Raw genomic sequence first — 13,619 nt, 5'->3', positions numbered from 1 at the left:
AAACTTTATACTATGATCCCAGGGAAGCAACATTCTGGGAACACTCAGATTTGGAGTAAACCTACCCTTGAATAGTCTGATCTCTCTCTTCAGCAATCTTTGCCAACTAAGCTCAAATGGGTCATGGCTCAGGGTGTGGATATATGAGTCTTGTTCATGGTTAGTGTTGACTTCTGGCATCCTCAGGAATATGGTGTTGTTTCACTATGCCAGCCTAGATACCTGGCAGGTGGTACTCACCAGAGTGGCAGAGAGCGGCATGATGTTTGGCCCATGTTGGTTTTGGCACAACGACTCCCATGAGGCACAACCTGGGAAACTCTCCGATTTAGAATAAACTTATCCTTGGCTCTGCCGCTTCCCTCAGTTATCTGTCTCAGTCTGCTCAAAGGACTGGAACAGAGCTTTTATGGAATCATGCTCTTCTCAATACAGGACCTGTGGTTTTAATTTGTTGTTGTTTTTGGTCACTCAGTAGACAACTTGGTTTCTTCCAGAAGTCTTGGATTTCAGTTTACCAGCTGACGTCCAATGCTAAACTATTGAGAACCGGAAAGTATCTCTCAGCTAGAACTGGACACAACCCTATCCTCCTTCATTCAGCCAGATGCTGAATAACCAAATTATAGCACTGGAAGAGAAGTGTTTTTTGTTTTTGTGGGGTGGTGATAGTGGTCATTTAGCCCAAAATTGAAGCAACCTCATACTTTCCATTTGAAGTAACTTTCATCTAGCTCCAGACTATCTATTCTTGTTACAACTTTCTCCAGACCCTTTACAATCCTGGTTCCTCTATTCTCCCTAATGACTCTCCAGTTTTCAATCTCATTCTTAAAATAGGGCTTTCAGACGTGGACACAGCCCCATCCTTCTTGATTCAGACAAAACCTGAATCACCAAATTGCACTGGATTACTATTGTCAGGGGTTCACTGAGTCCAAAGTAGTAGCAATCTCATACTTTCCATCTGAGTTTGAATGTTCCCATAGGTTTGTAGGATTTGAGGGTGATGGTCTCTGAAGCCTTTGTCCTCCCATGTATCTCAGTGGTGTTATGCTAAATCCATTTGAAGGGCTATGGAGAAATCACAACAGCAACCTAGTCTCCAGTGGGTTTCTGGTGTGTTAGCAGAACCATTAGATCCCCATTTAGAAGTTCCTTCATTGCATACCTAGATATCTTCAGGAATTGGAGTCACGTGGTCTATGTCATTGCTAAGTTTCAGACTTTGATATTATGTTTATATGAGGCTTGCCTTTGTTTCCTTTTACCCACCAGCTTCTGGGAAATGATCTATAATGAACTGAAGAAAATGTTTAAAATAACTTTTGTTAAAAAACTTGAATCTTTTTCAGTAGGACTGATAGGAACTGAACTCCCTAAAGAACAGAAGAAAATATTTATCTATGCTACAACAGCTGCCCGAATATTGTTAGCCGAAAGATAGAAGGAAGAAAAGATAGTGACTGAAGAAGAATGGCAAATCAAGCTAATGGACTATGCAGAAATGGAAAATTAATGGCAAATCTCAGAGACTATGACAATGAGAAGTTTAAAAAAGAGTGGGAATCGTTTGTTGTTCATGTGCAAAAATACTGTAAACAGGTTGATACATTGCCAGGGTTTTAAGTAAATGCTTGCAACTAGCAGAAAATTAGAGAAATCTAAAGGAAATCATAATTGAAAAAGTTTAAGAATGGATATGCCTTACCTTCCAAGTTCCGGACTGCAGAATCCAGGACCGGCAGCCATTTGACACCGGAAGTTGCGTCGATTTAACTTCCGGTGTCGCTTTGCCCTTCTATGGGCACCCAAAATGGCTGCCGCCGGCTTCGAAAATCGCTTGCGCGCATGTCAGGAAGTGCTCCGACGCAACTTCCGGTGACGCTCTGCCCATCTATGGGCACCAAAATGGCCGCCGCCAACACCGCACTTCCGGACATGCGTACATGCGGCTTTTGAAGCTGGCGGCGGCCATTTTTGGTGCCCATAGAAGGGCAAATCGGAAAGAAAAAAATGGCCGCCGGCAGGAGAAAATAACGGAGAAAAACGGGAGACGAAGTGATACGGGGGACCACCGGGAAAAGGTAAGTAAAAAAGGGGTTTTCCCGGGGAAAACGGGAGACTTGGCAGCTATGGGATATGCAGAAGAACTTAGTTAATATAAAGAATAAGAAGAGGGTATGGAGGGGAAGTCCTGAGATTTATATGATCTCAAAGAGAAACTTTGTGAAAAGGTATTTGTATAAATTTAGATCTGGTAGAAATGTGCGTTAATTACTGTTTTTATTTGTAAATTGGAGTCACATGGTCAATGTCGTTGCTTTCTGTGTTTCAGACATTGATATAATGTTTATATGATGTTTGCCTTTCTTTGCTTTTACCCACCAGATTCTCTACCTGATAAATGCAAACTCCCTATGGAAGTAGGAAGATGCAGAGCAAGCTTTCCACGTTTTTTTTTCCAATACTGAAACCCTGAAGTGTGATATGTTTATTTATGGTGGCTGTGGAGGGAATGAAAATAACTTTGAAAAGGAAGCTGAATGCTATCAGGAATGTGGGTGCTTTGGTAAGAACAAATAACTTGCTATTTTAGTGCAGGAGCTGTGAACATTTTGGGGCAAATGGGCACATTTCAAAATTTGAGAAACCCTGATGGGTGCATGTCCCATTTTCTTGATAACATGAAAGGCCTCCGAGTATTATCTCTCTCTCCAAACCCCTCCATACAAACCCACAAAGGCAACATCCTCTCCCCTTAAACCCCAAACGTAACTGGTACATTATACATATTGCAAATTTTATTCGAGGCCACTGCACAAGACTTATGGTCAAAAATCATTTGGCTTACTTTTCAGACTTTGTTATTATGTTTATATGAGGTTTGCCTTTGTTTCCTTTTATCCACCAGCTTCTTTACCTGATATATGCAAACTCCCTAAGAAATTAGGAAGATGCGCATTACCATATAGATACTATTTCTTCAATATTGAAACCATGAAGTGTGACCAGTTGCCTTCTGTGGGCTGCATACTCAATGATAATAACTTTATGACTCAAGGAGCTTGCGTTTATGCATGCGAACGCTTTGGTAAGAACAACTAATTTGCTATTTTAGGATAGGAGCTGTGAACATCTTGGTGCAAATGGGCACATTTCAAAATTTGAGAAACTCTGATGGACACGATTTCTCTTTCCTTCAAAACATGAAAGCAATCCAAGTATTATTATCTCCCTCTCCAAACCCCTCCATACAAACGCACGAAGGCAACAACCTCTCCCTTAAAAACCTAAACATAATGGAACAAACAAAATTGTTTGAAATGATTTCTTTGGGTATATTTTACATATTCTATAATTATTTTAGACCACCTATACTTTGTTGTTGTTGTTGTTTAGTCGTTTAGTCGTGTCCGACTCTTCGTGACCCCATGGACCATAGCACGCCAGGCACTCCTGTCTTGCACTGCCTCCCGCAGTTTGGTCAAACTCATGTTCGTAGCTTCAAGAACACTGTCCAACCATCTTGTCCTCTGTCGTCCCCTTCTCCTAGTGCCCTCAATCTTTCCCAACATCAGGGTCTTTTCCAAGGATTCTTCTCTTCTCATGAGGTGGCCAAAGTATTGGAGCCTCAGCTTCACGATCTGTCCTTCCAGGGAGCACTCAGGGCTGATTTCCTTAAGAATGGATAGGTTTGATCTTCTTGCAGTCCATGGGACTCTCAAGAGTCTCCTCCAGCACCATAATTCAAAAGCATCAATTCTTCGGCGATCAGCCTTCTTTATGGTCCAGCTCTCACTTCCATACATCACTACTGGGAAAACCATAGCTTTAACTATACGGACCTTTGTCGGCAAAGTGATGTCTCTGCTTTTTAAGATGCTGTCTAGGTTTGTCATTGCTTTTCTCCCAAGAAGCAGGCGTCTTTTAATTTCGTGACTTAGGATATGTATAAAACAGCAAGAACACATCACAGTATGTCAAACTCGAATGCACTGCATTAGCAGCCATTGACTTACAGGACCTGATTGATGATGGTGTTGGCGTTACGGTGCAAAGCCCAGGATTTCTTAGGCCCCCAAGTACTTGAAGCAATACCCTCCCTAGTGTGAGGCAACCTACATTTTGAGATCTGCAGGGGGGAGACCAGCCGTGGAGCTGGGCAGGGTCTGTTCACCAGGCTGTTCATTCTCCCCTCAGGGACATTTTCCATGCTCCTGAAACCCCCGTGGTGAAAGTGGTTGTTTTAATTGATAATTTGATTTCTTACCTGCCCTTCAGTGTACAGTACCAGGGTGGATTATCAAAATTAAAAATTCAGTATTAGAAAAAGTTTTAATAATGGCGTTGGAAATCTCACGCTATTAGCTAGCAAAGCAGACAGCGCTGGTAAAAGACACTCAGCACAGAAAACAGTTGGGCCTGTGGTGACAAGGATTTATCCAGCCTTTACCTTTACTCCCAAGCTATGGGTCATCTCCTTCAGAGCAGATTGCAAACCTGTTCAGAACAAGGTGTCTTCATACCTCCTGGGATAAAAAAAAGGGAAACAGAACACCTCTGTTTTTCTTGAATCCAGTTTCCATTTGTTGGCCCACATGTAGTCTATCACTGCATCCAAACACCAGTCTAGCCCTTCAGGTGTCATCTACATACTGGCTCAGAGGTTCTACTAAAATGCAATGTCCCCAACTCACATCACCTTGAGTTGCTCCTGAAGGATATTGTGTACAGTGCTTTTAACGTGTTCCTAATGCTGCACCTTTTCTGGGAGAGGAAGGAGAGGGGGTATAAGAATTCTTCTTCTCCTTCTCCTTCGATCCACTAGAAAAATTATCTCTTTCTTCCACAGTGCAAAAAGGTGACCACCCGGTCCAATGCCAAGGCTAGAAATATTTTGGCATCCTCAAAAATGCCGCCAGATCATGTGAAAGAAGACAAAAGCTAAATTCTAGATGTCCTGCCAATCTACAGATGTCCTTCCATTCACCTCAGCTGGAAACCCCTGAATTTTCTGAATAAACGCAACAGTAGTTCAGCATCCTCTGTATTCTGGTTCTTGATTATGGGGTTTTCTTCACATTAATTCATCTTAATTAATTCACCATTAGACATTAACAAGATGTATCTCTCTTCTAGCATCTAAAATGTAACATTTAAATACCTTCATCTTTCAACAGAGTGCATTTTACAACAGGTATAGATAGATGAGTAACACAACTTGAGTGCTGACGGCTAGTGTGAACACAATGAAGGAAACAAAGTATTGCAAAGTAGCCTGGGCAAGTTCTTATGGAATCTATGGCTTGTGAGAACTGCATGAAGGTGTGTGCACCAACCACTTCAGCTAGGAAAGCCAGAGTGGGGGGGGAGGGGAGGTGCAGTCTACATAATACCTGCTGGACATTTTCAGTGTCAGTACCTGGAATTCTTGGGGAGATGCTGGCACCAGACCAGCTTACTTCCAGACATGCTCACGTGGCCATCCAGAGATTAAATAACAATCTTTTCCAGCCATTTCAAGACTGTTCTTTTTCTCTGGCTGAATCAAAATTGGAATTAATAGTTCCAAATCTACCCCCTGCCCCGTGAGCTTTGCGTGCATAACATATTGCATGAGCTTTGTGTTTGCATTGACATTAAGAGTCTGTGGACCAACCTTCGCTGATCTGAGCTGGCAGGGGCTGGTGGGAGTTGTAGTTGAATACATCTGGAGGGCACCAAATTGGCGAACACTGCTGTCGACCGTAAGCACTCTTATGATCTGTTATCAGGCCATGCTAGATGCAGTTGAAAGAAAAAAAAAATCGGAGGAAGGCCATAAACTTTGCATAACCAAAGATCAGGTTTGTATCAACATCGTATCATGGAACTAAAACTATTGAGAGTTCCAATGTGTCCCTATTAGATGCGGAATAATAATAATAATAATAATAATAATAATAATAATAATAATATATTATTTATACTCCACCCATCTGGTTCGGTTTCCCCAGCCACTCTGGGCGGCTTCCAACAGAAAAATAAAATACAATGATCTATAAACCTAAACAGGGCTGCCTTCCGATGTCTTCTAAAAAATCTGGTAGTTGTTTTTCTCTTTGACATCTGATGGGAGGGCGTTCCACAGGGCGGGTGCCACTACCGAGAAGGCCCTCTACCTGGCTCCCTGCAACTTGGCTTCTCACAACAAGGGAACCAACAGAAGGCCCTCAGCGCTGGACCTCAGTGTCCCGGCAGAACGAGGGGGGTTGAAAATGCTCCTTCAGGTATACTGGACCGAGGCCAATAAAGAAGACCAATAAATGATCAATGGTCTTCAATGTCTGTATACTAATGCACAGAGCATGGGAAATAAACAAGATGAACTTGAGCTCTTGGTACAGCAAACTAAATACGACATAATAGGCATCACCGAAACCTGGTGGGATGAGTCTCATGACTGGAATGTAGTAATAGAGGGATACAATCTATTTCAGAGAAATAGACCAAACAGGAAAGGAGGAGGAGTAGCGTTATATGTCAGGGATGTGTATACCTGTGAAGAGATCCAGGATTTAAATCTTCAAAGCCAAATTGAGAGTATCTGGGTCAAAATTAAGGGAGAGAAAAATAACAGTGATGTCATGTGGGAGTTTACTATAGATCCCCAAGCCAAACTGAGGACACAGATGATGCCTTCCTGGAACAGATGACCAAGCATTCTAAAGTTAGTGAGATAGTAGTAATGGGGGATTTCAACTATCCTGATATTTGTTGGATGTCAAACTCAGCCAAGAGCATAAGGTCGAACAGATTCCTCACTGGCCTTGCAGACAATTTCATTGTCCAAAAAGTGGGAGAAGCAACAAGAGGATTAGCCATTTTAGATCTGGTCCTAACCAATAGTGATGACCTGATTAGTGGGGTAGAAGTGGCAGGAGCATTAGGTGGGAGTGATCATGCTCTTCTGGAGTTTATTATTCAGAGGAAAGGAACAACCAAGCATACTAAGACTCAAATCCTAGACTTTAAGAAAGCCGACTTCAGAAAACTTAGGGAAATGCTGGGTGAGATCCCATGGACAGAAATACTAAAAGGGAAGGGAGTTCATGATGGTTGGGTGTTTGTGAAAAGGGAGATATTAAAAGCACAACTTCAGGCAATACCAATACCAATGAGACAGAAACATGGAAGGTGCCTAAAGAAGCCAGGGTGGCTATCTAAAGAACTGAGTTAAGATTTAAAAGGGATATGTGCAAAACATGGAAAAAGGGGGAAATCACCAGAGAGGAATTCAAACAAATAGCCAGCACGTGTAGAGACAAAGTCAGAAAAGCTAAAGCACAGAATGAACTCAGGCTTGCTAGAGAGGTTAAAAGCAACAAAAAGGGCTTTTATGGGTATGTCCGTAGCAAAAGGAAGAACAAGGAAACAGTGGGGTCACTTAGAGGAGAAGATGGTGAAATGCGAACAGGGGATAGAGAAAGGGCAGAAATCCTCAACGCCTTCTTTGCCTCAGTCTTCTCCAAAAAAGAAAACAATGCCCGACCTGAAGAATATAGAGCCGATCATTCAGCAGGGGAAACACAGCCCAGAATAAGTAAGGAGGTAGTACAAGAATACTTGGATAGTTTAGATGTATTCAAGTCTCCAAGGCCAGATGAACTACATCCAAGAGTATTAAAAGAACTGGCAGAGGTGATTTCAGAACCTCTGGCAATAATCTTTGAAAATTCCTGGAGAACAGGAGAAGTTCCAGCAGACTGGAGGAGGGCAAATGTTGTCCCTATTTCCAAAAAGGGGAAAAGAGAGGACCCAAACAATTACCGCCCAGTCAGCCTGACATCAATACCAGGAAAGATTCTAGAGCAGATCATTAAGCAAACGGTCTGTGAGCACCTAGAAAGGAACTCTGTGATCACTAAAAGTCAGCATGGGTTTCTGAAAAATAAGTCATGTCAGACTAATCTGATCTCATTTTTTGACAGAATTACAAGCCTGGTAGATGAAGGGAACACTGTGGATGTAGCCTATCTTGATTTCAGCAAGGCCTTTGACAAGGTGCCCCATGATATTCTTGTAAAGAAGCTGGTAAAATGTGGGCTAGACAATGCTACCATGCAGTTGATTTTTAACTGGCTGACTGACCGAACCCAAAGGGTGCTCATCAATGGCTCCTCCTCATCCTGGAGAGTAGTGACTAGTGGGGTGCCATAGGGTTCTGTCTTGGGCCCAATCTTATTCAACATCTTTATCAATGACTTGGATGATGGGCTTGAGGGCATCCTGAGCAAGTTTGCAGATGACACCAAATTGGGAGGGGTGGCTAATACCCCAGAGGACAGGATCACACTTCAAAATGACCTTAACAGATTAGACAACTGGGCCAAAACAAACAAGATGTATTTTAACAAGGAGAAATGTAAAGTACTACACTTGGGCAAAAAAATTGAAAGGCACAAATACAGGATGGGTGACATCTGGCTTGAGAGCAGTACATGTGAAAAGGATCTAGGAGTCTTGGTAGACCACAAACTTGACATGAGTCAACAGTGTGATGCAGCAGCTAAAAAAGCCAATGCAATTCTGGGCTGCATCAATAGGAGTATAGCATCTAGATCAAGGGAAGTAATAGTACCACTGTATTCTGCTCTGGTCAGACCTCACCTGGAGTACTGTGTCCAGTTCTGGGCACCACAGTTCAAGAAGGATACTGACAAGCTGGAACGTGTCCAGAAGAGGGCAACGAAAATGGTCAAAGGCCTGGAAACGATGCCTTATGAGGAACGGCTTAGGGAGCTGGGTATGTTTAGCCTGGAGAAGAGAAGGTTAAGGGGTGATATGATAGCCATGTTCAAATATATAAAAGGATGTCATATAGAGGAGGGAGAAAGGTTGTTTCCTGCTGCTCCAGAGAAGCGGACATGGAGCAATGGATTCAAACTACAAGAAAGAAGATTCCACCTAAACATTAGGAAGAACTTCCTGACAGTAAGAGCTGTTCGGCAGTGGAATTTGCTACCAAGGAGTGTGGTGGAGTCTCCTTTTTTGGAGGTCTTTAAGCAGAGGCTTGACAGGCATATGTCAGGAATGCTTTGATGGTGTTTCCTGCTCGGCAGGGGGTTGGACTGGATGGCCCTTGTCGTCTCTTCCAACTCTACGATTCTATGATTCTAAGACTTTACTGAACAGGAAACTACATTGGAAATTACATTGAGAACAGGAAATTACATTGGAATCAACAGAGTAGATCCAGGTTTATATCAATACCATGTCACGGAACTGAAATTCTTCCAGGCTGTTTCAGTCTTCTGTGGATATAATTCAGAGCTCCAACATGTCCTGAGCTGAGGTAGAAGAATACTTTATTGAGAACAGAAAATTGCCTTGTAATTAATAGAGTAGATCCAGATTGTCCCTAGATATTGCTAACCTGATTTTTCATGCCCAGATGACTGCCTCCATTTCCTTAAAGAACACAATATAGCGTCCCTTCCCTTGGCACTGGACATTCCCATTGAAGAGTCGCCATGCAGTGTGGTCCCTTCATCCTCCTGTCACTCATTGTGGGCCTTTTCATGCCCTGGCCTGAGCTGCTGGGCATCTCTGCATCGGATACAGGTATGAGCTTTCTTTCCTCTTACAACTTCTAAATCCTATGTGTATCATGGCTGTTATTGTTGTTCTTTAGTCATTTAGTCATGTCCGACTCTTCATGACCCCATGGACCACAGCACGCCAGGCACTCCTGTCTTCCACTGCCTCCCGCAGCTTGGTCAAACTCATGTTCATAGCTTCGAGACCACTGTCCAACCATCTCGTCCTCTGATGTCCCCTTCTCCTTGTACCCTCCATGTTTCCCAACATCATGGTCTTTTCCAGGGAGTCTTCTCTTCTCATGAGGTGGCCAAAGTATTGGAGCCTCAGCTTCAGGATCTATCCTCCCAGTGAGCACTCAGGGCTGATTTCCTTCGGAATGGATAGGTTTGATCTTCTTGCAGTCCATGGGACTCTCAAGAGTCTCCTCCAGCACCATACTGTAATTCAAAACCATCAATTCTTTAGCGATCAGCCTTATTTATGGTCCAGCTCTCACTTCCATACATCACTACTGGGAAAACCATAGCGTACCTCCCCCTATCTCTCTCCAATTCTTTTCATAGCTGCCAAGTTATCCCTTTTTTACAGGGATTTTCCCTTATGCTGAATAGGCTTCCTCGCGAGAAAAGCGAAAACTTGGCAGCTATGAATTCTTTTACCTGCCTCTCTACATAGGGTTTTCCCCTTCCATAAGGCCCAAGTAATGTGGAGCTTGCTTTTTTGTAAGCAACACATGCACCCAATTATATTGATCATGCTATGGTAGTTTGAGGGACAAGGTAGGAGCTTGTGTGCCTTCAAAGATTCCCTGGGCTGATTTTGCCCAGTGAGTGATCATGTGACCTTAATGAAGCCTGGATCTTGAAAGGAGCTCAGTGGAATCTCCACGGTGGCTCAAAATGAAGAGCTGTGGAGTTGTATCCAACATATTTCTACTCAGAGTAGATCCATTCAAATATATCACTCTAAGTTAAACACAACAATTCATTTCAATGCATCTATGCCAAGTATGACAACTTTGTATACCAAGTATACAACTTTGTATATGTGTTCCTCGCTTGTGGTCTGTGTCAGCACCTGGAATCCTCAGAAAGATGCTGTGATGGCCTGGGATTAGGACTCAGATACTGAACCTAAGGTGTCCCAGCCTGCACATGGTTCCCCGCCTCCAGAACCAGCTGAGCTGGGTCTAGGGCAGGCATGTCAAACCTGCGGCCCTCCAGATGTTTTGGACTACAATTCCCATCTTCCCCAACCAGTGGTCCTGCTAGCTAGGGATCATGGGAGTTGTAGGCCAAAACATCTGGAGGGCCGCAGGTTTGACATGCCTGGTCTAGGGCCTGAGCCTGAAGGATCATCACCTGCACAGGATCCTCAGCTGCAGTCATCAGCTGAGTCTGCTCTGGGCCCCAATGTAATGGAGGACCCATTGCCTGCAGCTGCTTCGCTCCCAGCCCCGTCAGGGGAAGTCGAGGCTGACCCTGGGTCTAGTAACCCACCAGTCTCTCCTGAGAGGCGAAGGGAACTAAGTTCTTGCAGGAGGAGTGCTCGCCTCCAGGCCAGAAGGAGAGGCGAGTCACTGGAGTTTCAGGGCTGCCCCATGCCTCGGGGCAGATAAAAGCCAGCCAGACCCAGATCCAAGTTGCATGAGGAACATAGTTGCTAACATGAACCTGCCTGTGGCCTCGTGCCTGTTCCTGACCTGTACCTTGCCCTGCTTTCTGCCTTGCTCCCTGCTGGACTGACCCTTGCTGGACTCCTGGACCTAGGACTGGACTTTGGCCCTGCTTTATGGACAAACCCTTGGCATGTCCCTGACCCCTGACTACCTGGCTAGACCCATGGACTGTTTCCTGACTCTGCTTACAAAAAACTTCTTGTACACAGCCTTATATTTGCACTCTCTTCAAAGTTAACAGTTCTCAGCCTCAAAGAGGTAAACAAATTCCTTCCTATTGTGATGTCATAATGGCGGCTGGCTGATCCCTCCAGGGACCTGCCTCCAGTTCCCGGGGGGCTTTCCCAAGTCCAACTTAAAAATTTTGCAGGGATTTTAATATAGTCAATCCTTCTCCCATTTACCCTGCCTCAGGGGGGAAGTTTTAAGTCCAATCCTTGGAAGTCATTAAATTCCTGTCAAATTGCATCACCGTTCTCTCAATGGGGGAGATCAACTTCCTGTTTAAATCTCCTCCCATGGCCAATTATTTTCAATTGATTTTTCCCCTTAAATTTCTTTCCGTTACTCACGGTGTCCAATGTCTTCAAATCCCCCCCTTTTTTGAAAAATCCACCGCTCCTCCGCTGCCGGCTCAGAGCTTCACTCTGTGAGGGTAGCGGTATACTCAAAAATGGCGCCCACGACTTTGACTCCGCTCTCTCTCTTGGCTCTTAAAAAGAGCTTGCCGGGGAGCAGAGGAGTCACTTTGGGGCGCAGCCGAGTTCTCATGCCCCCCAGAAAGCTCAGTGTGCGGTTCTCTGGGGGGGGCGCATTGCTCTCGTGGCTTCCCCCGTCCCTCACAGCGCCAGGAACCTCAGAGCTTGAGGATTCTTCACTGATCAGCGCTGGCGGTAGACTGGAAGTCTGGGAACAGAGCTTTTATGTAATCATGCTCTTCTCAATACAGGACCTGTGGTTTTATTTTGTTGTTGTTTTTGGTCACTGGGTAGACAACTTGGCTTCTTCCAGAAGTCTTGGATTTCAGTTTCCCAGCTGATGTCCAATGCTAAACAATTGAGAACAGAAAAGTAACTCTCAGCTAGAACTTGACACAACCCAGCTAATTTAAGGGAATGAGTAATTGTATGAAGTTTTTCTTGGGTGGAAATATTAGGCTAGGGAGAGAAAAGTATGATATGTATGTGAAAAATAGGTTTAGAAATATGAGAAATTGAGAAATATGTTTAGGATAGCTAAAAAGTAATTCTATGTCTAGCTAAATGGTTGGGCGGCTCGCTGCCTCTGTTCCTCCTCTACACTCTGGAGCCTCTTGGTGGCAGGGGGTGGTTCGGGGGGGGGAGGTGGGGAGAAGTCTAATTATAAAATGGACCACCTCTGACTGTCCATTCACTCTGGGATCTTTTCGTGGCAGAAGGAGGCCTGGGGATGGGGGGGATAGGAGAAGGTGGACAATAAGTTAAAGTAGAAAGAGACCAATGTTTTAGAAATATGAATAGTTTAAAATAAGGCTGGAATACATGATAATGGTTGAAATTTGGACATATGAAAACTGCTAAGGATTAAAATATATTTAAAAATGAAAATCAGGGCTCCCGGCCGACCGCGAAGCAATGGCGGGCGCCGTTCTCCTCAGCTGAGGAGAACGCGGTGCCTTCTAGGAAAGGGGGGACTGCTACAGCGCAGCAGCCCCCCAGAAGAAACCCCGAATTGAGTGTTTCGGAGATGTGGATCCGGCAGACGCCTGGAGCGAGCTCCCCCCTCCCTTGGTTAGCCTATTTTGGGGCAACAAGAGAGCAGGGGGTCTGAGCTAATGCGGCGCAACGGAGCAAGGCTATCTCGGAGGCAGAAAGCTGTGATCCTGCCAGGCAACAGCGATCGGTTTTCCCTTAAAATTGGAATCTTAAAGGAACTGTACCGTGAGTACTGAAATAATTGGAATCAAAGATTAAATTATCGGAAAAATCAGGCCATGGGAAGGGGTTTAAAAAGGGAGTCAGCCCCTGACCACTGTGTGACTAAGAAGGCAATTACATTATTCCGAACCCCAAAGTTTGATTTTAACCTGAAAACATCTAAGTATTGTAAAAAATAGTTGTCTCCTACCCTGGAAGTGAGTCCCTGATCAGCAGGCGAGAAGCCATTATGACTCATCTCAAAGGAATGTACTTTCGATTTTGAACTTCTAAACTGCCAAGAGTTGCACTGAATATCAGGACCGGCAATATAAAGGGACTGGAAGGGATCTTGGTGGAGAAATTGAAGTAAAAATGCAATTTTGATATAAAACGGATTACAATTTTTGACTTTCGATTCTGGAGCTGTTGTGGATACCATTTCCTGTTTTTCAAACCCT

General features: G+C 44.1%; 1 protein-coding gene across 1 annotated transcript in view; it reads right to left on the bottom strand.

Moving 5' to 3' along the window:
• LOC118096798 (gastrokine-2-like) overlaps positions 1-5,797 on the bottom strand; it is a 31,493-nt gene extending 25,696 nt beyond the window's left edge. Inside the window, exons 1-2 of the mRNA XM_035138985.3 lie at positions 5,663-5,797; positions 4,457-4,532 (exon numbers count right to left, since the gene is read on the bottom strand). Coding sequence (XP_034994876.1) covers positions 4,457-4,480 — 24 coding nt within the window. The 5' untranslated portion in view covers positions 4,481-4,532; positions 5,663-5,797. The remainder of the gene's footprint in view (positions 1-4,456; positions 4,533-5,662) is intronic.
• Positions 5,798-13,619: the final 7,822 nt, after the last annotated feature.

Source organism: Zootoca vivipara, chromosome 14 (assembly GCF_965207765.1).
Source record: "Zootoca vivipara chromosome 14, rZooViv2.hap1.1, whole genome shotgun sequence".
NCBI lineage: Eukaryota > Metazoa > Chordata > Lepidosauria > Squamata > Lacertidae > Zootoca > Zootoca vivipara.
This window is presented reverse-complemented; position numbering and strand designations above follow the sequence as displayed.